Source organism: Trichechus manatus, unplaced genomic scaffold (assembly GCF_000243295.1).
Source record: "Trichechus manatus latirostris isolate Lorelei unplaced genomic scaffold, TriManLat1.0 scaffold00096, whole genome shotgun sequence".
NCBI lineage: Eukaryota > Metazoa > Chordata > Mammalia > Sirenia > Trichechidae > Trichechus > Trichechus manatus.
In genome coordinates, this window is record NW_004444032.1 from 7527509 (window position 1) to 7550100 (window position 22592).

Below are 22592 nucleotides of genomic sequence, written 5' to 3' on the forward strand. Positions count from 1 at the left end.
TTTCTTTGTATAGGTCTTTTACGTCTCTGGTTAGATTTATTCCTACGTACTTTATCTTTTGGGAGGCTATTATAAATGGTATTGATTTGGTGATTTCCTCTTCGAAGTCCTCTTTGTTGGTGTAGAGGAATCCAACTGATTTTTGTAGTTCATCTTGTATCCAGATACTTTGCTGAAATCTTCTATTAGTTCCAGCAGTTTTCTTGTGGATTCTTTGAGGTTTTCTGTGTATAAGATCATATCATCTGCAAACAGAGATACTTTTACTTCTTCCTTACCATTTGGATGCCCTTTCTTTCTTTTTCTAGCCAAACTGCTCTGGCTAGGACCTCCAGCACAGTGTTGAATAAGAGTGGTGGTTAAGGGCATCCTTGTGTGGTTCCCATTCTCAAGGGGAATGCTTTCAGACTGTCTCCATTTAGGATGATGTTGGCTGTTAGCTTTGTATAAATACCCCTAATTATGCTGAGGAATTTCCCTTCTATTCCTATTTTGCTGAGAGTTTTTATCATGAATGGGTGTGTTAGACTGTGTCAGATGCCTTTTCTGCATCAATTAATAAGATCAGGTGGTTCTTTTCTTGTCTTTTATTTATGTGATGGATTACACTGATTGTTTTTCTAATGTTGAACTATCCCTGCATACCTAGTATGAATCCCACTTGGTCATGGTGAATTACGTTTTTGATATGTTGTTGAATTCTATTGGCTAGAATTTTGTTGAGGATTTTTGCATCAATGTTCATGAGGGATATTGGTCTGTAATTTTTTTTTGTGGTGTCTTTACCTGGTTTTGGTATCAGGGTTATGCTGGCTTCATAGAATGAGTTTAGGAGTATTCCACTGTTTTCTACGCTCTGAAATACCTTTAGTAGTAGTGGTGGTAACTCTTCTCTGAAAGTTTGATAGAATTCTCCAGTGAAACTGTCTGGGCCAGTGCCTTTTTCTGTTAGGAGTTTTTTTAATTACATTTTCAATCTCTTCTTTTGTTATAGGTTTATTAAGTTGTTCTACCTGTTTGTGTTAGCTTAGGTAGGTAGTGAGTTTCTAGAAATTTGTCCATTTCCTACAGGTTTTCAAATTTGTTACAGTATAATTTTTCACAGTATTCTGTTATGATTCTTTTAATTTCAGTTGGGTCTGTTGTGATATCATCTATCTCATTTCTTATATGTGTTATTTGCTTTGCTTCCTCTCCTGTTCTTTGTCAGTTTGGCCAATGGTTTATCTATTTTGTTGATCTTTTCAAAGAACCAGGTTTGGTCTTGTTAACTCTTTCAGTTGTTTTTCTATTCTCTATTTCATTTAATTCTGCTCTAATTCTTATTATTTCCTTCTTTCTGGTGCCCAAGGGCTTCTTTTGCTGCTTTCTTTCTACTTGCTTGAGTTCTAGGGTTATTGTTTTGATTTTGGCCCTTTCTTCTCTTTGGATATGTGCATTTATTGTTATAAACTGACCTCTGACCACTGCTTTTGCTGTGTCCCAAAGGTTCTGGTAGGATGTTTTCATTCTCCTTTGATTTTGTGAATTTCTTTATTCCATCCTTAACTTCTTTTATAACCAAGTGATTTTTAAGCAAGGTGTTCTTCAGTTTCCATGTGGTTTTTTTTCCTTGCTTTTTCTGTTATGGATTTCTACTTTTATGGCTTTATGGTCAGGAAAGATGTTTTGTAATATTTCGATGCTTTGGATTCTGTTATGGCTTGCTTTATGGCCTAGTATGTGGTCTATTCTGGAGAATGTTGCATGTGCATTGGAAAAGAAAGTATGCTTGTCTGCTGTTGGGTGGTGTGTTCGGTATATGTCTCTGAGATCAGGTTGTTTGACTGTGGCATTTAGATCTTCCGTGTCTTTATATTGAGCTTCTTTCTGGATGTTCTGTCTTTCACCAAAAGTGATGTGTTAAAGACCCCTAGTGTTATTGTGGAGCTGTCTCTCTCTTTTCAGTGCTGTTAGAGTTTATGTATTTTAGAGTCATAAGGTGTGAAAATATTATGGTTATGTCCTCCTGATGTTATTGACCCTTTAATCATTATATAGTGTCCTTCCTTATCCTTTGTGGTGGATTTAACTCTAAAGTCTATTTTGTCAGAGATTAATACTGCACTCCTGCTCTGTTTTGGGTGGTGTTTGCTTGATATATTTTTTCCATCCCTTGAGTTTTTGTTTGTGTCTTTAAGTCTAAGGTGTGTCTCTTGTAGGCAGCATATAGACGGATTAGGTTTTTTTAATCCAATCTGCCATTCTTTCTTTATTGGTGCATTTAGTCCATTTACACTCAGCGTAATTACTGACAGTTATGTGTTTAGTGCTGTCATTTTGATGTCTTTTTTTGTGTGTGGTGTTGACAGTTTTTGTTACATTTAATTTTCTGTGCTGAGTCACTTTTCTTTATGTATTTTCATCTTTTTCATTGTTGTTGATTTTGTATTTGCTGAGTCTTTTTCTTGTTTATTTCGATGTGTAGGATTGCTAGTTTCCTTTGTGATTACCTTAATATTTACCCCTATTTTTCTAAGTTTAAACCAGTCTTTCTTTCTTTATATCACTTAGACTTCCTCTCCATATGAAAGATCTGAGTGCATTTTTTAATCCGTTTTTTGTTTTAATGTTGTCATCTTTTACATATTGACATTTCTGTTTCCCTATTTTCAGTGTTTTATCTTTATTTTTGTGACTTCCCTATTGGGCTTTATATTTGGTTGTTCTGTTCTGTGTTCTAGTTCTGGGTTGTTATCTGATGTTACTGATTTTCTAACCGGAGGACTCCCTTTAGTATTTCTTGTGATTTTGGTTTGGTTTTTGCAAATTCCCTAAACTTCTGTTTATCTGCACGTGCCCTAATTTCGCCATCCTATTGAGAGACAGTTTTGCTGGGTATATAATTCTTGGCTGGCAATTTTTTTCCTTCAAGGCTTTATATATGTCATCCCATTGCCTTCTTGCCTGCATGGTTTCTGCTGAGTAGTCTGAGATTTGTCTTAGTTTTCATTTATCCCTAGCTGCTCTTAAAATTCTTTATCTTTGGTTTTGGCAACTTCGATTATAATACGTCCTCGTGACTTTCTTTTGGGATCTACCTTATATGGGGTTCAATCTGATTTTTCCTCAAGTTGGTGTCAAGTGCTTTATCTTCAGTATCAGTAATTCTGACTTCCATTCTCTCAGTTCTGCTATGACTTTTATATGAGATTCTGAAATGTTATTGTTGATTTTCTGGATTTCTGTTTGCCGTCTATGGATTCTTGAAGCCTGTTAAGTTCCTCTATTTGTGTGTGTGTTCCCTGGCTTGTTTATGAGTTTTGCTTGATCTCCTGAAGAGTTCTGAGTATTAATCTTTTGTATTCTACCTCTGGGAATTCCAAGTTCTCTTTCTCTGGAGAATTTCTTCAATCTTTGTTTTGGGAGCTTGCTGAAGCCATCATGGTCTGCCTCTTTATGTGATTTGATATTGACTGCTGTCTCTGAGCCATCAAGTTGTTCTACTTATTTTATGTTTGTTTACTGTGTCCTGTCTTCTTTTTTTGTTTTGATATGCCCAAATAGGCTGCTCATGTGAGCTACTTTGATTATTGGTGCCTTTGAAGCTCCAATGTCCTGTCACCAGATGGTTAGATCTGTTACTAGGTATGTGAGCCCAGGAGTCTTGTTTACTTTTCTTGTATGGATTCAGCTCAGGTGTCTAGATGGTCATCAGGTGTGTGGTGCAGGCTCTCACCTACAGTCCTAGACAGGCAGGGGTGATTGGTGTAGGCACAGGTATCTGGCTGCAGTAGGGGGTCACGCACTGAGCAAGGCAGGGGGCTGACAGCTGCCCCTGAGTGGGAGGAAAGCGCGTCCCTGTTCCCTAGAGCACGTAGGTGGGTGGGTTTTGCAGCCAGACTATGAGTACCCAGTGCTGTTGGCTGTAAGGACTGGGAGTCGCCGCTTATTCTTGGACCCCCGTCACGAGTGGCTAGGTGGTGTGCGTGGAGCCACCAGTCTCCAGGCCCCTGATGTGGGTAGGTGAGGACCTTGCTTAATGGGCAAAGCAGTGTCAAATGTCACGAACCTGCTATTTCACCATATAGCTGATACAGCTGAAGTTAGCCTTCAGGTATATATCCTATTGTACTGTGGTAATGAGAGTCTGTGCTGTTCAAATGGGCCCACACAGTTCTATGCAGAGGTGAAAGGCATTTAAAGTCCATGGACCCTTTATGCCTGTGCCTAGGAAAAGGAGCTGTGCCTACCCTGAGTTTCCAGCTTAGGGGATCTGGTAGATTATTTTTTCCTGTTTGTTAATCTGTTCCCTCTCTAAGACCAAGAGAATGGCTCAGGGCACATGACAGGTCCTACTTCCAGCCCAGGGGACTTGGCAGTTGCTGAAGCCTGCTAGAGACCCAGTGCAGAGCGGGGAGGGGGCAGGTAAATAGGAGAGAAGTTCTTCCCACAGGGGGTGTTTTTTGATCTGTGTGGTAGGTCAGAGGCATGTACTTATCTTTTGCCGACTGAACACCACTTTTCACTGGTTCTGGAGGCCCGAGTACAGTCTCTGCTGCTCGGTCTCTCCTGATGTGGAAAATGCCTCCCAAGCGCCACTGCTTGCCTCACCGCGCATGCCAGCCAATCCATCTTGAAGGCTCCCTCCAGGTCAGGTCTGGCAACTCCCTGCTGCTTCTGAACTGTCTCTCCCTCTGTCACTCAGTTCAATTCCTCAACTTTGTCTTTGATGTTCAGGGCTCCTAGATTGTCATATATGATCGATTCACTTGTTTTTTCGGGTTTTTGTTGTTAAGAGGGACTACAGGAAGCAACTGACTACTCCGCCATCTTGGCCCTGCTTTCAAAGGACCTGTTTTGAAATAGCAGTCTTTAGAGATGGAAAAGGACTGAAAATGGATAGGAAAGTGTCCAATAAGCATGTTCTAAGGCCCACCCTCAAATCCAAACTTAAATAAGGGTTTAGAAGAATGAAATTAATTTACCTTAGAGGTGGAAGTCTTAAGACAAGCACATTGAGCTTGTATTTCTGTACTGTATTTCAACTAGGAAGATCTTTATGGAATCTAGTTTCCTGGCCATTTCATAAAACTTTAAAAGCAGGGTAGAAAAAGCACTTGAATAATTCACTACAGAAAATAGCTAGCAAGGAACCAAATCCCATCCATTTCAGACTCATTTTGAATTAACTACCCTTCACTTCTCTTTGGAAGGCTATATACTTTGCAGAGAAAATTTCACACTAGTTAGAAGCTAAGTAATCACTGAAACACACATTCATTTCCTTAATTTGTGTGGGCAAATGATCATCTCCAAAGGACCTTTTTAAATTTGGAGGGGAGGTTGCCCAGGTACCATTATCAACCATTCTGACCAGGGTCATAATAGATGGTCCTGGATAGAATGGGATAAAAATGTAGAACACCACTCAAATTCTTTAAAAAAAAAGCCTAGACTAACTGGACCAGTTGAGAGCAGAGGACTCCCTGAGACTACTGCCCTGAGATACTCTTTAAACCTTGAACTGAAACTATCCCGAGATCACCTTTTAGCGAAATAACAGTGTTACACAAACGATATTCCACGTAAGTATGGTGCTATACTAAAAAACCATCTATATGAGATCAAAAGGTCAACATTTATGCTAAAGCAAAGATGAGAAGCGGGCAGGGAAGCCAAGAGTACTGGAAATGGAACAATGAGAACACAAAGAGAATGTTGATACATTGTGAAAAATTTAATGTCACTGGACAGTTTGTATAGAAATTGTCAAGTGGGAGCCTAATTTACTATGTAAACTTTCATAAAAAAAAAGTTATTTAAAAAAAAATTTGGAGGGGAAGTGTTTAAATGGTTAAATGACTGAATTTCAGTTTATAATTTCATACTATTCAAGATTTTTCCTGGAAGTTCCCGTAGCCTTTAGGCATCCCATAAGAGTAATGTTCTACACTTCTGGGTCAGGGAAGAGAGCAAGACAATGTCATTGCCACAATATCAGTTTCTTTCCCATTGTGGTTTCCTGCATTTCTGAGGTCATAAATCTCCTAAGTAGTCTTCTCACAGAGCATTTTGCATGAATATGACATTTTATTACAACAACGAAAAGGGAACAAAATCCCTTAAAATGAAATTTTCATACTTATAGCTGTTGTTTAAAGTTTTTCTCAAAAGAATCATTTGCAACTATCTTTCTAATTCAACAGCCAATTTCTCCTCTCAGCACCCACCTTTTAAATATGCTACAATCTTTCCCTGCCTTCTTAAATCTTTTTCAACCCTAATTCCCTAATATCAAGACTTCATAAATCCTAAATTAGTTAAGATACAGATGGTCCCCCTTACATTTCTTCAGAAAGTGCCTTCTTTGATGTCTAAATGTTTGGATCTTAGCATATCTACTTTTGAGAAAATCTGCTTGGGTTTAGAGCAGTACTGTTCTTAACTTCTCTATAGAATTAGAAAAGTGCTAATCAGCAGAGCAGAATGAGAGGGCTTAGCCCTAGAGGCCTGCTGCAACTCTGAAATTTTTTTGAAGTGTTTTATCTTTAAAAATCATGCCAATTTTGCATTCAGTCCACTATGTTTCATTACCATTGAGTAACTTGATGACCCCTGAGTACCCTTGGTGGCCCTTAATACAGAATGCTTGGCATACAAGTTAGTATGTATGTGATCCAGACTTGCCATGACTATACTGCTGCTCATACATGTGCTTACACACTGACACTATCACCACTTTGTCTCTGAATGTGGAACTGCAGACTCTGGATGGTGAACTTGATGAAAAGTATAAGAAAGTAGAAAATTTAATTGCTAAAAAGACTGAAGAGTCAGCTGATGCCAGAAGGAAAGCTGAGGTGCTCCAAAATGAAGCAAAAACACTGCTGGCTCAAGCAAACAGTAAGCTGCAAGTGCTGAAAGGTAGGTATTTTCACTTAGGCTCATGTTTTCATAAACTAAAGTTTAGGCATCCACAGAGTTTTTTATTTAAGAGATGGAAATCTATTCACTTTGTCTTAGGCAGTTAAATAAGGCCTTATAGGCAAAGAGGACCAGTTTTAATTCTGAGATCATTTTAACAAAAGCTACCCAGATGAAATTTTTCACATTTTATCTCCCAGATGAAATTTTTCACATTTTATCTCCCACAGATTTAGAAAGAAAATATGAAGACAATCAAAAATATTTAGAAGATAAAGCTCAAGAATTAGTGAGACTGGAAGAAGAAGTCCGCTCACTCCTAACGGACATAAGCCAGAAAGTTGCTATTTATAGTACCTGCTTGTAACAGAGGAGGAAGGGCTATAAGGCTGAGGCGACCAAAGTAATAATAGCTACATTTTAAAAACTGACTTAATGATCTTCAAAATAAAACACTCATTACCTATTTAATGTTTTTAATTACCAGATTTTGTATGGAGTTAAATAAAGTACAGTGCTTTTGTATAAATATGTACTTAAGTTCATTGTTACTTTCACTGATTTTGTGTCTGTGAATCTCTTTAACAAACAGAATGTTATTTTTGCTGTGAGGCCAAGATGGATTTATAAACAAGTTTGCTGCCTCCCTGGAGACCCTACTTTATATTGTGTCTATAAATAAGCTATTACTCATCTGCTTGATAGATCAACATCCTCCATAAAATCCACCCCCACAAATCACCTCTCAGTGGGATCCCTGGCTGAGGTTAAGGAGGAATAATTTATCCAGAGCTATGTTCACTATTTCATGACTGATGATTAGTCACTCCAATCTCCAAAACTCCTAGTAGTATTCCACTGTTCTAGGAAAGAGAACATAAAAAGCAGCAATTTCTAGAAAATCGGGATGAACTGTCAACTTGTATTACCACCTAGAATGAATCCAGTGATGCTGAGGGGAAGGTTTAAATTGAATCTGGCCAGTTTCTGGACACTGCACTTGCCAATTCAGCAGTACTAATAAGAAAGAGTACAGACTGATGCTGTAATTTCTCAGCTTTTGTGTTGTATTTTAATTGGTTTCACTTCTAGAATTTTTCTGCTACAATCTGTAGGTTTAGCCAAAACAATCATACAACACTCACACATTCCACAGGATAAAAGAAAATAGCCGGAATGCAACTGGCAAGCCTGTATGTCAATTTTATAGATGAGCTAGCTGGGTAACGATCCAGCCCCTCAAAGTGTCTTTTTCACACATTTTCTTAAAGCAAGACTATTCTGTGTACCTCTTAACCTCTCACACACCCAACACAGCTGGACTTGAAGCTGGGCCTGGACCAACGTTATGTAAACAGCTGTAATTTAAACAATAAGGTAACTTTCCTCTGGTGGTCCAAGCCAATTATTTACCATCTTTATTTAGGTAAGAATCCTAATAACTAGCAAAATGATCATGCCTCATCAGCTACTAGAGCAACTGTTATTTTTCCTTAAATGGTAGGAACCCTCATTACTCCCCATTCCTTTCAACCTTTTTTTCTGATGCCTAACTCTACACCTGTTCTTTCCTGCAAACAACTAAAAATCTCACTTTGAAATGTGAAATCAGTGCCATGAACTGGACAACCCAACCCCATCCTTCACAATCCAAGAGAATATTGACAGTACAGTAGATAATACCAGTTTGAACATTTTAAACTTGCTTTATTCCTACGACTTTATTCCTCATCCAGATGTATTTGCAATCTCATGTTGAATGGGAACCGATAAAGTTGGGTTTAGCTATTTTGTATCTCTCTATAGCTAGGATTTCATATTAAAATACGGTTCACTATACCAGAATTAGAAACTTTTTTCCTCAGAGTAAGGGGACATGTTTGAAGTGTAAGTAAACTAGCACTTCACATAGTATTAGGATTTCAGAAGATTCTAAAGAGATACAGAGCTCACTTCTAATAATGGCAAAGTAGCACATACCAAACCAACCCTCCTGCTGGTAACAATTGTAAACTCTGAACAAAATATTTTAAAAAATGTAAAGGCACTGGAGAGCAACCAAAAGCAGACAGGAAGTAGAAGGGAGCTGTCATTTTGAAGAAGGGTGAATTTCCCATTTTAACAACTTTTCATTTGAGGGCAGGCTCCAGTAAGCAGCTAACTTGGATAGAAACCTGGTCTTAATGGTTAAGGATTCAGGATAGAGTTAGGGCACCCACAGCAACTAGAAAGTGAGGGGGAAATCCAGGAAAGGACAGTAACTCAGAGGAGAAGGGCCCCCAAATACTGTATATACTCTGCTCATCTCTGGCTGACCCTTGACTACACATGCACAGGGCAGACACTTCAAGTAGCCCAGCTAAAGCTAAAACAACTGAAATGTGATTTCAGCTGCTGTCCACTACAAAAAAGACACAGTTTGGAGTTTAATTCAGCCAAGTTACTGCCTGCTGAAACAAAAATTCAATATTCTTCGGGAGTACATAACAGAATCCAGAGTCTTTACAATGTACCATTCATAATGACCACAATACAATCCAACATTTCTGGACATGATGAAGAAACAGGAAAATGTGACCCATCCCTAATGCAATTAAAACCTGACAACTACTAAACGTTTTCCTTTTAGCTATGATCAAATGATGGTATCATGACAGATTAAAGGGTAATAATGACCTCTTAATATTGTCCTACAATGTAAAAAACATAAAGCAGCTATCCTATAAAAGCAATAATAAAGAATAACAATATACATTAGAGGTAGTCATAAAGGAACTAGGAAAGATCATCTTGACACTGACTCAGAATAACCAGTAAATGAAAGACCATATTTATTTCCATATCCTCATTCCCCAATATAATACATCTGAGTGTCTGTTTGAATTCTGTAGCTAAAACCCATTAATATACATAACTATATAATGATCCCTCAGACTTGTAGACCTCAACAGAACCTTAAAAATCTCTTAAACGCATAAATTCTGCCTCTAAACTGCAAGAATGTGGGGGTTAAATAAAACAGGTGAGAACTTTTTTTGCTTACATCAGGTCAGTTTATACATATTTGACTCCCGTTTCTAATATGAAATGCGAGTTTAAAATAACTTGATCACCTTGCTTCAAACACAACTGTTCACATACCATACTCCAGTTCCATCATGTAAGTAAATTCAACTTTACTGTATCAGGGATAAAAGCTACTTAAAATAAATTCAGTGAAGTTGAACCTTTCATAAACAGCATAAAAACATGAGTTGATGGAAATTTTCCAGGAAGCTACTATAAGATTTTTTTTTCTGCAATACTAAGTTTATTTAAAATATAGATGTGGGATTATTCCATTCTGTCCAAACCTATTAAATACCTTCCAAGAGTTCAATACAGTCCTAGAAATTCTTGGAGCTGTGAGCATTTCCTGTTGAAATGTGACTTCTACAAAAGCTCCCAGGAGATTTCAGGAAAAAATATATATATTATCCTCTAATTTAAAAGTTGATTGATTTGCCAAATGATGCAGCCAGGTTTGCTTCTCTAAAAGCTTCTGATAAGGTCTGCAAGGGAAGAAATTTAAAATTAAAGACAAAGTATGTGTGGGTCAGGAAATTTTAGTAACCGTTAATTCTGTATGCTGTTATAGTTACCGGATGCGCGTGACAGACTCTTGCTATATCTTCACAGGATGCTCCATATTCCAAAGCAAGAGCAGCTTCATTTACCATTTCTCCAGCACCCTTTAAAACAATAAGCCAAGAAGTTATTGTATTTCCATGGCAAAAACAACTATGTGCTAATAGAATACCAGATGGTTAAGAGTGCAGGCTTTTAAATCTTACAACTGCCTTAAATCTTTTTGTTGCTAAAAACTGCCTCAAGAAAAGCTTAAAAGACCAACAATAACCAAAAAATATGCGTGTGGTTAGACAAATATGTATATAAGCATGTATGTGTATAAGTATGAATGGGTACATTTGTGTGCACAGACAAATGTATCTATAGGCGTATGTACATACAGGTATGTGTGTGCCTACATGTATATTCACGTATATCATAAACCACATAGGAAACACAGTTACAGATACTACTTAGACATAACCAAATGCCTCCTGAGATTGGTTTTCTGGGTTTGAAGGCTCAGGACCAGTCTCATGTGACAACTCAGTTAATTGGCATAATACAGTTCATAAAGTGTATGTTCTACATCCCAATGCAGTGGGTAGTGTCTGGGGTCTTAAAAGCTTGCAAGTAGCCATCTAAGATACAACTATTAGTTTCTACTCATCTGGAACAAAAGAGAAAGAAGGAAACCAAAGGCTCAGAAAAGAAACTAGTCTATAGGACTAACAGTTCTACATGAACAACAGCCTCGTCTACCCTGAGACCAGAACTAGAGGGTGCCTGGCTACCACTACCAACCATTCTTATTAGGGCCATAATAGATGGATCCTGATAGAACGGGAGAAAATTGTGAAACAGAACTCAGATTCTTAAAAAGTCAAGACTTAACTGGTCTAGTTAAGACTAGAGGACTCCCCAAGACTATAGCCTGAGATAGTCTTTAAATAAACTTTAAACCAAAATTATCCCTTGAGGTCACCTTTTTGCTAAAAGACTGGCTCATAAAAAAAGAATATCACCCCTGAGTACTGAGCTCCTTTAAAAAATCATCTATATAAGACCAAATGGTTAAAAATTACTCGAAAGCAAAGATGAGAAGGTAAGAGGGGCAGGGAAATTAAGAGTACTGGAAATGATATAACCAGAACATACTGAACGAGAATGACAACACATTGTGAAAATGTAACCAATTATCACTGCATAGTATGTGTAGAAATTGTTAAACGGAAACCTAATTTGCTGTGTACTTAAACACAATAAAATATTATTAAAAAAAAAAGGTTTAATAGAAAAGGTGACACAAAAAAGTTTAATAGAAAAGGTGACACAGAAGTTAAGAGCTTGGGCTCTGGAGCCAGATGGGCTGGATTCAAATCCTACCACTTACTAGCTCAATCACTCAGTGGTTCTATGCTCCATTCAAGCACAGAGAAGAGCTTCTTTATCACTAAAATGGAAATAATAGCAGCACCTATTTCAGAGGTTTGCTGTGAAAATGAAATAAAGTTAATGCAAATACTTAGTAAGATCATCATTAACATAAGATAACTGGGACATACACCTTAGACTGAGTGGTCAGGAAAGGCTTCTCTTCAGGACAACATTTGAGCTGAGACCTGAATAAGGTGGCAGCCATGCAAAGATCTGGAGGCAGAGAATTCTAGACAGAAGGAAGTATAAGCACAAAGCCCTAAGATATGAATAAGCTTGGTCTGTTATAAAACTGAAAGCAGGCCCATGTGGCTTGGAATTAATGAGCAAAAGGAGGAGAGTGGAAAGAGATGAGGTCAAAAATACAGTGAGGAGCAGATACAGTGGGCCTTGAGTGCAACAGTCAGAAGTTGAGAAGCAGCAATGGAGGTTTTTAAGGAGTGACATGACCTGATGTATGTCTTAAAGGAATAATCTTAGCTGCAGCATGGAAAGTAGACGATGTGGGGGCAAGGGTAAGACTGAGAGTGCTGTTGGTGCTAGGCTAGGAACAAGCCAGAGAGAGGCCATATTAGAACTTTTGCTGGTAATTAATAACCCCACAATGCAAACACCAGGTGGTTTAAAATTAATTTACTAAATAGCAATGCTTTCCAGAAACCCTAATCACAATTCTCTGGTTTTACAATACTCACTGGTCCTAGAATATGCGCTCCCAACACTCTGTCCGTTGATTTCTGCCCAAGAATCTTCACCATGCCATCTGTGTCAGCATTCGTTTTAGCTCTGCTGTTAGCAGCAAATGGGAATTTCCCAACTTTGTACTCAATACCCTGTGAGACAGAAAATGAGAAACCACATAAGCACTGGAAAAGTTCATGCCCATTGGTGAAATCATGTACCATTTGTTCAGAAAATAAAGTCCAAGGAGGCAATTCTTCATAGACTATATATAAGGAAAGACCAAACGCTGATTAATTAAATCAATTTTGGGTACAAATGCAAGCAAATGCAAATGTCTAACTGGTTATATTTCAAAGCCAAATATAAGTTTTGGAATTAATAGTTTTTGAACTACAGGCAACTTATCCTCCTCTACACTGTTGCTGATAAATCCAAGGAGTGAATGGTCTCCTTTATAATGCCAACAAAGAAAAAAAATATAAAAACCTTGGTGTGTATTCTGCTGTATTTTCAACAACAAAAATAATGATTTAAAAATAATACATATATGTAAACTTAACCATAATGTTCTACATGTACTAAAATACATTAACACAATAATAAAATGCTTTTGCTCAACCACCAGTATCATAAGCTCAATTTACGTATCGGTGTAAAACCGTTCAAGCTCAGAATTACCTCTTCTTTCAACTGCTCTTCTGATTTGCCAACCCAAGCAACTTCAGGGTGTGTGTAAATCACCGATGGCACACAATTGTAGTCAATGTGCACAGCACCACCAGCCATTCCTTCAACACAGATAATGCCTTCATCTTCTGCTTTGTGAGCCAGCATTGGACCAGCAACTACATCACCAATAGCATAGATACTACCACAGGGATCAAAACAAACAGTGAACTTCTAAAATCTCAGATAACACTCATCTTCAGTCATACCATGGTAACAAAAAAGTTTCTAGTTACTAGGTCACCAAAAATATATCAAATACAGCTCTCAAAGATTCGTGAATGAGTTCAGTTTCTAAACTTTGGGTAACGAAAAAATTCAATTAATTATTTTTTATTTTACATCTATAAATTTACTATCCTTCCCCAAAGTCAATGCATTTTTTTAAGTATGACAAGAGTCTTATTTTCAAAATAAGGATGTTTAAATAAATTTTAACATTACTGAAAATGCAGATAAATTATTCAACTTACTTTGGCAGTTTAGTTTGGAATCGGGTATTCACTGGAATTCTACCTCTGGAATCTAGTTCAATTCCAAGCTCTTCCAGTCCCAAATTCTGAGTAAAGGGTCGTCGGCCGATGCAAACCAAGAGTACATCACAAGTGATAAGTTCAGCTTTCCCACCAGAAGCAGCTTCAATACTAGACAACGAACAGTGTATTACTGTTAAACACGTATCTACATAAATAGTTGATTTAACTGGAAATTTAAGACCAGAGATTCTTCAAGTGTTGATGATATTTCTAACAAAGTTTATTTTATTATAAACATAACAAGGATTAGGCAATGAAAAAACATACATACTCACTAGAGGTCTACCATTAAAACCAGGGCTTTAAACCGGTTCAAACCAGTTCAGTCATGGGCAACAAAGCAAAACTGGAACAGACTTGAATTTTACAATTTGGGGGATCCAGAACCATAACCAGAATGGAAAAAATTATGGGCCTAAGCCTTGGAATGGAAGACTTGGAAAGGTGGAGGAAGTCCTTTCAGGAGACTGATGCATGAGACTGGATTATTGGCAGGACAGGGGAAAATGATACACATTCAAAGCGGCACAGTAGACTGAGTGGGGCACCACTGTTTACAGCTGCACAAAATCTGAAGAGCAAGAGATTTGACTGCTATGCAACATATATGCTGCCCTTGTTTTCTAAGAGGTAGATTAGGTTTCTAACACGGCTTTGACCTGTAATTTTTCCCATTCTGGTTATGGTTCCAGTTTCACCCAAATTCTAAAAATTTGGGTCTGTTCCAGTGTCACTTCCTTGGTCATGACTGAACCGGTTTGAAGCACTGATTAAAACCTCACAAAAACAGGTTGTAAAAGCACAGTGGTTAAAAATATAGGTCACCGAGTCAGAAAGACCCACATTCAAGTCCTCCTAGCTCTGCCACTCCCTAACTGTATAACTTTAGGCAAGTTATTTCATTAAATTATATAAGTATTTAGTAAGTAGAATGCCAGGCACATACCAAGCAATCCAATTAATATTAGTTATTATGGATTTCCCCATATAGCTGTCTAAAAATATTCAATCTATCTTACTGAATACTGGGAGTTTTAAAATTTCAATTGTATACACTGAAAAGGTACGTTACAATAATGACAACAATGGTTTAATTTTTCTACCATCAATTTAAACATGAACTTCAACGGACTAATGCGATAAGCAACATTAAGTTACAGTAAGCAATAACATGGTCTTGAATAACAAAAAAATGAAATTTGCTAATCTGATTTTAAAACTTGAGTGTTTTTCTTCAAGAAACACTGACAAGCATGATACTATCAAAAACAAATGTAGCATACTTACGAAACATCAATTTTTCCATCTGACTTCTTGGTAGCACCAGTAACCTTTGTATTCAATTTAAATTTAAATCCCTGTTTTTGAAGGATACGTTGAAAGTTTTTAGATATCTCCATATCAATTCCAATTCCACCAATATGACCCAAAAACTCAACTGCTGTCACATCTGCACCAAGTCTTTGCCACACCGAACCCTGCAAATAACCATAAAAACAAAATCATTGTTAAAAACAGAAATAAAGATTTCTATAATAAATTTTCACTAAATCACCTTCATTAACTATATTTTCTTATTTTGCTAATTAGAAGCTCTAAGGTTTAAAATTAACCCTGTGACAAATACATATAACTCAATATATTCGTTCACTCATTCAACATTTACTGAGCACCTACTATGTCCTGGAGCCCCGGTGGCACGGTGGTTAAGCACTCAGCTGCCAACCAAAAGGTCAGAAGTTCCAACCCACCAGCCAAGGGAGAAAGATGTGGCAATCTGCTTCCTTAAAGATTACAGCCTTGGAAACTCTATGTTGTTGTTGTTTGGTGCCGCTGAGTCGGTTCCGACTCATAGCAACCCTATGTACAACAGAACGAAACACTGCCTGGTCCTGCACCATCCTCACAACCCTTGTTATGCTTAAGCCCACCACTGCAGCCACTGTGTCAATCCATCTCCTTAAGGGTCTTCCACTTTCTCACTGACCCTCTACTTTACCAAACATGATGTCCTTCTCCAGGGGCTGATCCCTCCTGATAACATGTCTAAAGTATGTGAGACGGAGTTTCATCATCCTTGCTTCCAAGGAGCACTCTGGTCATACTTCTTCCAAGACAGATTTGTTCGTTCTTTTGGCAGTCCGTGGTATATTCTTCTCCAACACCACAATTCAAAGGCGTTAATTCTTCAGTCTTCCTTATTCATCATTCAGCTTTCACATGCATATGAGGCAACTGAAAACATCATGGCTTTGGTCAGGCCCACCTTAGTCATCAAGGTGACATCTTTGCTTTTCAACACTTTAAAGAGATCTTTTGTAATAGATTTGCCAATGCAGTGCATCTTTTGATTTCTTGACTGCTGCTTCCATGGCTGTTGATTGTGGATCCAAGGAAAATGAAATCCTTGACAATTTTAATCTTTTCTCCATTTATCATGATGTTGCTTACTGGTCCAGCTGTGAGGATTTTTGTTTTCTTTATTGTTGACATGTAATTCATACTGAAGGCTGTGGTCTTTGATCTTCATTAGTGCTTCAAGCCCTCTTCACTTTCAGCAAGCAAGGTTGTGTCATCTACATACTGCAGGTTGTTAATGAGTCTTCCTCCAATCCTGATGCCCTCTTCTTTGTACAGTTCAGCTTCTAGGATTATTTGCTCAGCATACAGATTGAACAGATACAGTGAAAGGATACGACCCTGATGCACACCTTTCCTGGAAACTCTATAGGGCAGTGCTACTCTGTCCTATAGAGTTGCTATGAGTTGGAATCGACTCAGTGGCAACAGTTTTTGGTTACTATGTCTAGGCACCATAGGGTACATAAGTGAACAAAACAAAAATCCCTGCCCTCAGGGATCTTATATTGTGGTAGAGGTGACAAATAAGTAAAATTTCATGTCAGAGGATAATAAAGTGCTATAAAAAAATAAGCAGAAGTGTCGATCAGGGATTAGTGAAGGGAGAGGAGCTGCAATTTTCAATAATAGTGTGGTCAGAGAAGGCCTCACTAGGAGTGACATTTGTGCAAAGACTTGAGAGGCATTCCCCAGGATGCGAACAAGATCCATTCCTAACTACGTCTTTAAGTCTTTAAAAGTTGAATTTGTAGTTAAGTTGGAACAGCTGCATACAGTTCTTACTTAGCCTTACTTTATTATAAGGAAAGGCTCGAAGACTTTTCAATGATTTAAAAGCTGCACATGTAGCAAGTGAAGGTGATTGTGACGCAGAATTTGTCGGAAGTAGAGGTTTGTTCAATTGTTTCAAACTGAGGGCAAATTTACACAACATTTAAAGGCAAGAATGAGTTGTCTGTTAGTCAGACGTTTATAACCCGGGGACTGCCTGTATACAGATAACTGTGGGAAGAGTGTTTCAGACAGAGAGCAATAGCAACTGCAAAGGCCTTAAAGAGGAGAAAGTAGACTCTTACTGCTACTAACCACTTATATTCGTAAAATATTAAACTTACTTCGTATTTCAAGGAAGTAGAAATTTTTTTTATTCAATTATAATTTTAACTGAGATTTTTTTTTTTTAAATTAACAGACTTCATTAAGGAATTACATTAGAAGTATGTTATGCATATCAAAGAAGTACTCTCCACAATTTAGAATATTATGTTTTGTATTAAACACCACTGACAAGTTATCCTGACAGACTGGACTGACCAAAATGATGACAAAATAATGGATCCAGGAGACCTAAGTACTAAGCATTAAGGCAGGCAACGGACATTCAAATATCAATAAAATTCAATTCCCTGAATTCAAGGAGCTCGTGGTCTTATAGGAGAGACACACATAAACAGATAAATGCAATATACTGTTATTAGCAAATGCTACAGGGATCGTGACACAGTATACTAAGGACTCAAAGAAGGAAATATTCAAGCTTTTCAAGACAGAAGAGAGAAGTCTTCACTAAAAAAGCAATTTCTAAGTTTTTGGTATTTATTATGTCAACAAATATTTATTGAGTAGTGACTGTAATGGTAATAACATGAGATAGTTTGTGAGTACTTATTCTGTATCAGGTACTATTATTGTTGTGGGGTGCCATCGAGTCAATTTCAACTCATAGTGACCTCATGTGACAAGAGTAGAACTGCTCCATAGAGTTCTCCAGGCGTTAATCTTTACGGGAACAGATCGCCAGGTCTTTTTTCCCATGGAGCTGTGAGGTGGGCTGAAACTGCCAACCTTTCCGTTAGCAGCCAAGCACTTAACCACTGTGCCACTAGGGCTCCTTTTTAGGTACTACACTAGATGTTAGACATATAGCAAAACAGCATTATCTCTGCCCTCATGTAGTTTATGGTCTAATGAACAGGTAATATACAGAAAGTGAGAATAAACACTATAAGAAGCACGTAAGTGCAGTGCAGTTGAACATACAGGAAGAGCACCTAACAACACCCAGGTAGTCCAAGAAGGGCTCACAGAAGTACAGGACTGGTGAAGGGGGGGAAAATGTTCCAAGCAGAAGGCAGGCCTGCAGGGAAGAGAGAGCGCAAGGCTTGTTCCAGAACTGATATTTTGATATACCCAGAACAGAGTTTTAGTGGGAGAAGGCCAGAAATGTGGCTGGCGAAGTGAGCCAGGTCAAATCATGTTGACTTTTAAGCAACACTAAAGAGTCTGGATTTATCCTAAAAGCAATAGTGAGCCGCTGAAGGATTTTAAGCAGGAAAAAGACATGATTAAATGTGTGTTATAAAAAGATCACTCCAGCCACTATGGGGAGAATAGATTAGAAAAAGAAGAAAAAAGCCAGGGAGACCTAGGCAAGACATGGTGGTGGCCTGAGCTAGGATCTAAGTAGTATGAATAAAAGTGGGTATATTCAATAGATACATATCAGGTAGAATCACATTAGGACCCAGTGACTGATAGAATTTGGGGCATAAAGCCACGGGCATGAAGTCACATATAACTCCCAAACTTCTCAATTAGGCCTCTACATTGATGGTACCAATCGCTGAGATGGGAAATATCACAAGAGAAAGAGGCTTTGTTTTGGGTGGTTAAGTTATACATTCACTGAAATGAGCACCTGCGAGACATACAAATAGAGATGCTGGTAGACATTCAGATATAAAAGTCCAGAGACAAGAGAGAGGAACAGGATGCAGATATTTGTGAGTCCTTGGGTAACTGAAGTGGGGTTGAAGAGAATATTCTGTGGAAAGACAAAAAGGATCTGGGATAGAACCTTAGGACAGAATCTCAAGTAATGCTGACAATGATAGCGAAGGCTGAGACAGAGGAACTTGCACAGAAGATGGAGAAGGGTCAGCCCAAAGGGTAGATACAATACCAGCACAGTATAGAATCAGAGAAGCTGGGGAAAGAATTTCAAAGCGAAGAAAATCTGCAATGCTGATCGCTGCCAAATAAAACAGTGAAGAAAATAGTTCAACGGATTGAGCAGTAAGTCTATTTGTGTCCTTGTCAAGAGTAATTTAATGTCACAAGAAGCCACGAACTGAGGAGTGGAAGTTCATGAAATAGAGCGTGGACAGTTACTTCAAGAACTTTGGCTGTAAAGAGGAGAGAGCGAGAAAGTAATTAGAGAAGAACACGGAGTCAAGAGAAGGCTTCTTTACGTGTACACAAGCCTGTTTCTATGAGTATGAATGCATCTGAACAAGTATGACACGCAGATGCACACATAAAGGCATACTTAAATATAAATGAAAAAGAAGCAGAAGTAAAAAAGTGTGAAGACTGAAAAATAAAAGAAATAAACACTATAAATCACAAAACCAAGTCTCTGAGATGGCAGGAGATGATGTCCATCAAAGAACAAGTGAAGGGAATAGTTTTAGAGAAAACAGCATGTGCACAGTAAGGAAGATCAAAAGGATGAGTGTAACAAAAGGTAAAAACATTTTCAAATCTGGGACATCAAGTTGAGGGAGCTGTCATCTGATATATTGTATTTTTATGTGATATTTTTATGTGCAGTGGCAGAGGTTTGAGAAGAATGGGAAATGAAACAGCCATTTCAGGGACCAGCAAAGTCTACCAGCTAGAAAAACAGTGGGACTGCCAGCAAGGTTGAGTTCCTGACCAAGAATTTATACAGGCACCAACTTGCAAGTTGTGTGTTTTTCTCCAGGGGCAGTCAATAGCCTGGGTACAGTACTAAAAAGGTAAACAGCTGAATTCAAGCAGGGCTAGAGCTTTGCCAAGCAGGTGAGTGAACAGCAAGGCAAACGACTCAAGGACACCTGAAAGAGAGCAGTTAACGTGATGAACTGTGAAATCTAAGCTGATCAGGAATATAGTGTTAAGACAAGAAAGGACAGATAAGGAAAAACTAGAGTTATCTATGGACTAAAAAACCTACTAAATTAAACAGCCTGTATACTATCAATAACTGAGCAAAAGAGGAAAGAAGGTTGTGGTTAGAGAGGAAAATGTCTGAATTACACCTACTCCTCACTTATCGACTACCTTGTTATCTGATATTCTGCATTTACGACAGTAGTAAAAAAAATCTACTATCTGACTATTTTACCAATTACAGATGAGCCGAGGCAGGAGGGGGAGGAGGAAAAGGAGGAGGGTGAGGTTTGTGAGAGGGAGTGAGGTCGTGTGGGCCACCAGGGGTTTGTATTACCCAGGTTGGGCAGAGGAGCCATGTTGGACTGCTACACAGGAGGAGGGAAGGCTGGGCCAAGAGGAGGCAGAGGGAGCCGGGGCCACAGGAGTCGGGTGAGGGACTCGGAAGTCCCTTCTTCCAAAGAGGCCTCTCTGCCACCTCGACAGCCTCCCCCAGGCCCAGGTGGCCAGGCCTCACCTGCCAGCAGGCCTAGGAGCCACCCACTGCCAAGGCCTATCTCCAGGGCCAGCAGAGCAGAAAGGTGGAGAGGAGAGGCATGGGGGTCCATGTGGAGGCCTGGAGTGCAATGCCGATTTTCACATAATGACCTGGTCTTTGAAGCCTAACCATGTTGGTAAGTGAGGAACAGGTGTAATTATTTCAGAGGCAGAGCAATTCAATCACTAAGGTACAATGGCCCTAGGAAAGAATACCTAAAATGGAGGGAAGAAGAGGTCGTTAGAAATATGAGAAAAGGTGCCATATGGACAAGAAGGGAGAACACTGCAGGAGGAAGGTATGAAATAGCATGGAGTATTCAAGGAATTGCAAACAGTTTGACATTCCTAAAGCCTAAGTCAAGAAGGATTTAGGTGAGGACGGAGAGAACTCAAAGAGCCAGATCATGTAAAGTTATGGTAAGGAGGACAGCCTTTATCTGGGATGCAACTTCCTCAACATGAGAGCTGTCTTCAAATATCTGAAAGGCTGTCAGATTTTTTTAAAAAAGAGACTAATTATAGGAAATAGAACGAGTGGACAATACAGGGAAGTAAATTTCAAATAAAGAAGAGCATTCTAATGATTTAGTACATAAAAATTTTCTTGAAAACAGGTGTACCCTTTACTATTAGAAGTGTTCAAGCAAAACTGAATGCTAATCTGCCTGAGATGCTAATAAGCAGAAAATTAAATAGAGGACCTCTCAGTCCCTTCCAACTCCATGGAGGTAATAACAGACAGAAACCATTTACCAATTCTACACCTATTACTCCTGCACCAATGACAACCATCTTCTCTGGAACTTTTTTTAAAGACAAAGCACCTGTAGATGACACTACTGTATCTTCATCAATCTACAAGGAAAACAAAAGATATAATCAAAATTACTTGGAAAAACTTAACGATTTGTAAACTGTGACCTCATGCAGCCTAATCACTAAAAATACTGTCATTTGTTTTGATATTTATCTCTATGACTTCTATCCAGATGCCAAATTTTGTCAAATCCTATTAAAATGCTACTTTTAGAACTTTATCATTCGATGTTTCAAAACAAAATGGCCAATTTTAACTTCACGTTGAATTCAAATATATTTTAATACAAATTGTTCTGTATCTGGTCCAAATCACTGCAGAACAAAGACAGGCAACTTCCCAAAGTGATTGACTGCCAAAATATAGTATTTCAGTAAAAAATCTCTCAAAATTCATAAACATCATGAATTTATAAACATTTATTTCTAAAGGAAAGTTTTAACAGTTGTAAGTTATAAAGCACAAATACCGTGATTCCAGGAAAGGGAGTAACTTCTGAACCTGTAGCTATGAGAATGTTCTTTGTATCAATAACTTGGGTGCTCCCGTCATCCTTAGAAGCAGTGACCTGATTTTTGCCAGTTATCTTCCCATATCCATTTACGTGAATGACCTTTACAAAATAATGTTTAAAAAGTCACAAAGTTTAAAATATTTTTTTTGATAAACATGAATAACAGGAAAATTTATTAAATAAATGTATCAAATACAAAATGCTTCCTTCTTTAGTAATACTACACATTGAGCAGCAAAAAACAAACAAAAAAGTTGCATATGTCAGAGAAAGCTATTTCAGGTTAGCACACTGCTGTAAATTAGAAAAATATCCCCCCATAGCCAGGTTCAAATACCATCACTCTATTAACATAAAGCAATGTTTAACGTGTATATAAAATAAAGCAGAAATCTGAACATTAAACATACTGACCTTATTCTGTTTGAATAAGTGGGCAATTCCACCTGTTAAAGCTTTTACTGCAGTATTCTTCTGCTCCATCATCTTCTCTAAATTTAAGCGAACTTCAGACACTGTAATTTGTTAA

At 38.1% G+C, this 22592-nt stretch overlaps 2 protein-coding genes across 3 annotated transcripts in view; one reads left to right on the plus strand and one right to left on the minus strand.

The window, feature by feature from the left end:
- Window positions 1–7325, plus strand: part of LAMB1 (laminin subunit beta 1) — an 87174-nt gene extending 79849 nt beyond the window's left edge. Inside the window, exons 32-33 of the mRNA XM_004382591.2 lie at window positions 6747–6906; window positions 7137–7325. Of these exons, the coding sequence (XP_004382648.1) occupies window positions 6747–6906; window positions 7137–7273 (297 nt within the window). The 3' untranslated portion in view covers window positions 7274–7325. The remainder of the gene's footprint in view (window positions 1–6746; window positions 6907–7136) is intronic.
- Window positions 7326–9718: 2393 nt separating this feature from the next.
- DLD (dihydrolipoamide dehydrogenase) overlaps window positions 9719–22592 on the minus strand; it is a 33202-nt gene continuing 20328 nt past the window's right edge. Inside the window, exons 5-13 of one of the 2 annotated variants that reach the window (XM_023737043.1) lie at window positions 22478–22578; window positions 22019–22162; window positions 21486–21587; window positions 15186–15376; window positions 13836–14006; window positions 13315–13504; window positions 12648–12785; window positions 10548–10637; window positions 9719–10457 (exon numbers count right to left, since the gene is read on the minus strand). In XM_023737043.1, coding sequence (XP_023592811.1) covers window positions 10392–10457; window positions 10548–10637; window positions 12648–12785; window positions 13315–13504; window positions 13836–14006; window positions 15186–15376; window positions 21486–21587; window positions 22019–22162; window positions 22478–22578 — 1193 coding nt within the window. In that variant the 3' untranslated portion in view covers window positions 9719–10391. The remainder of the gene's footprint in view (window positions 10458–10547; window positions 10638–12647; window positions 12786–13314; window positions 13505–13835; window positions 14007–15185; window positions 15377–21485; window positions 21588–22018; window positions 22163–22477; window positions 22579–22592) is intronic. The other variant, XM_004382592.2, reaches the window with a different exon arrangement.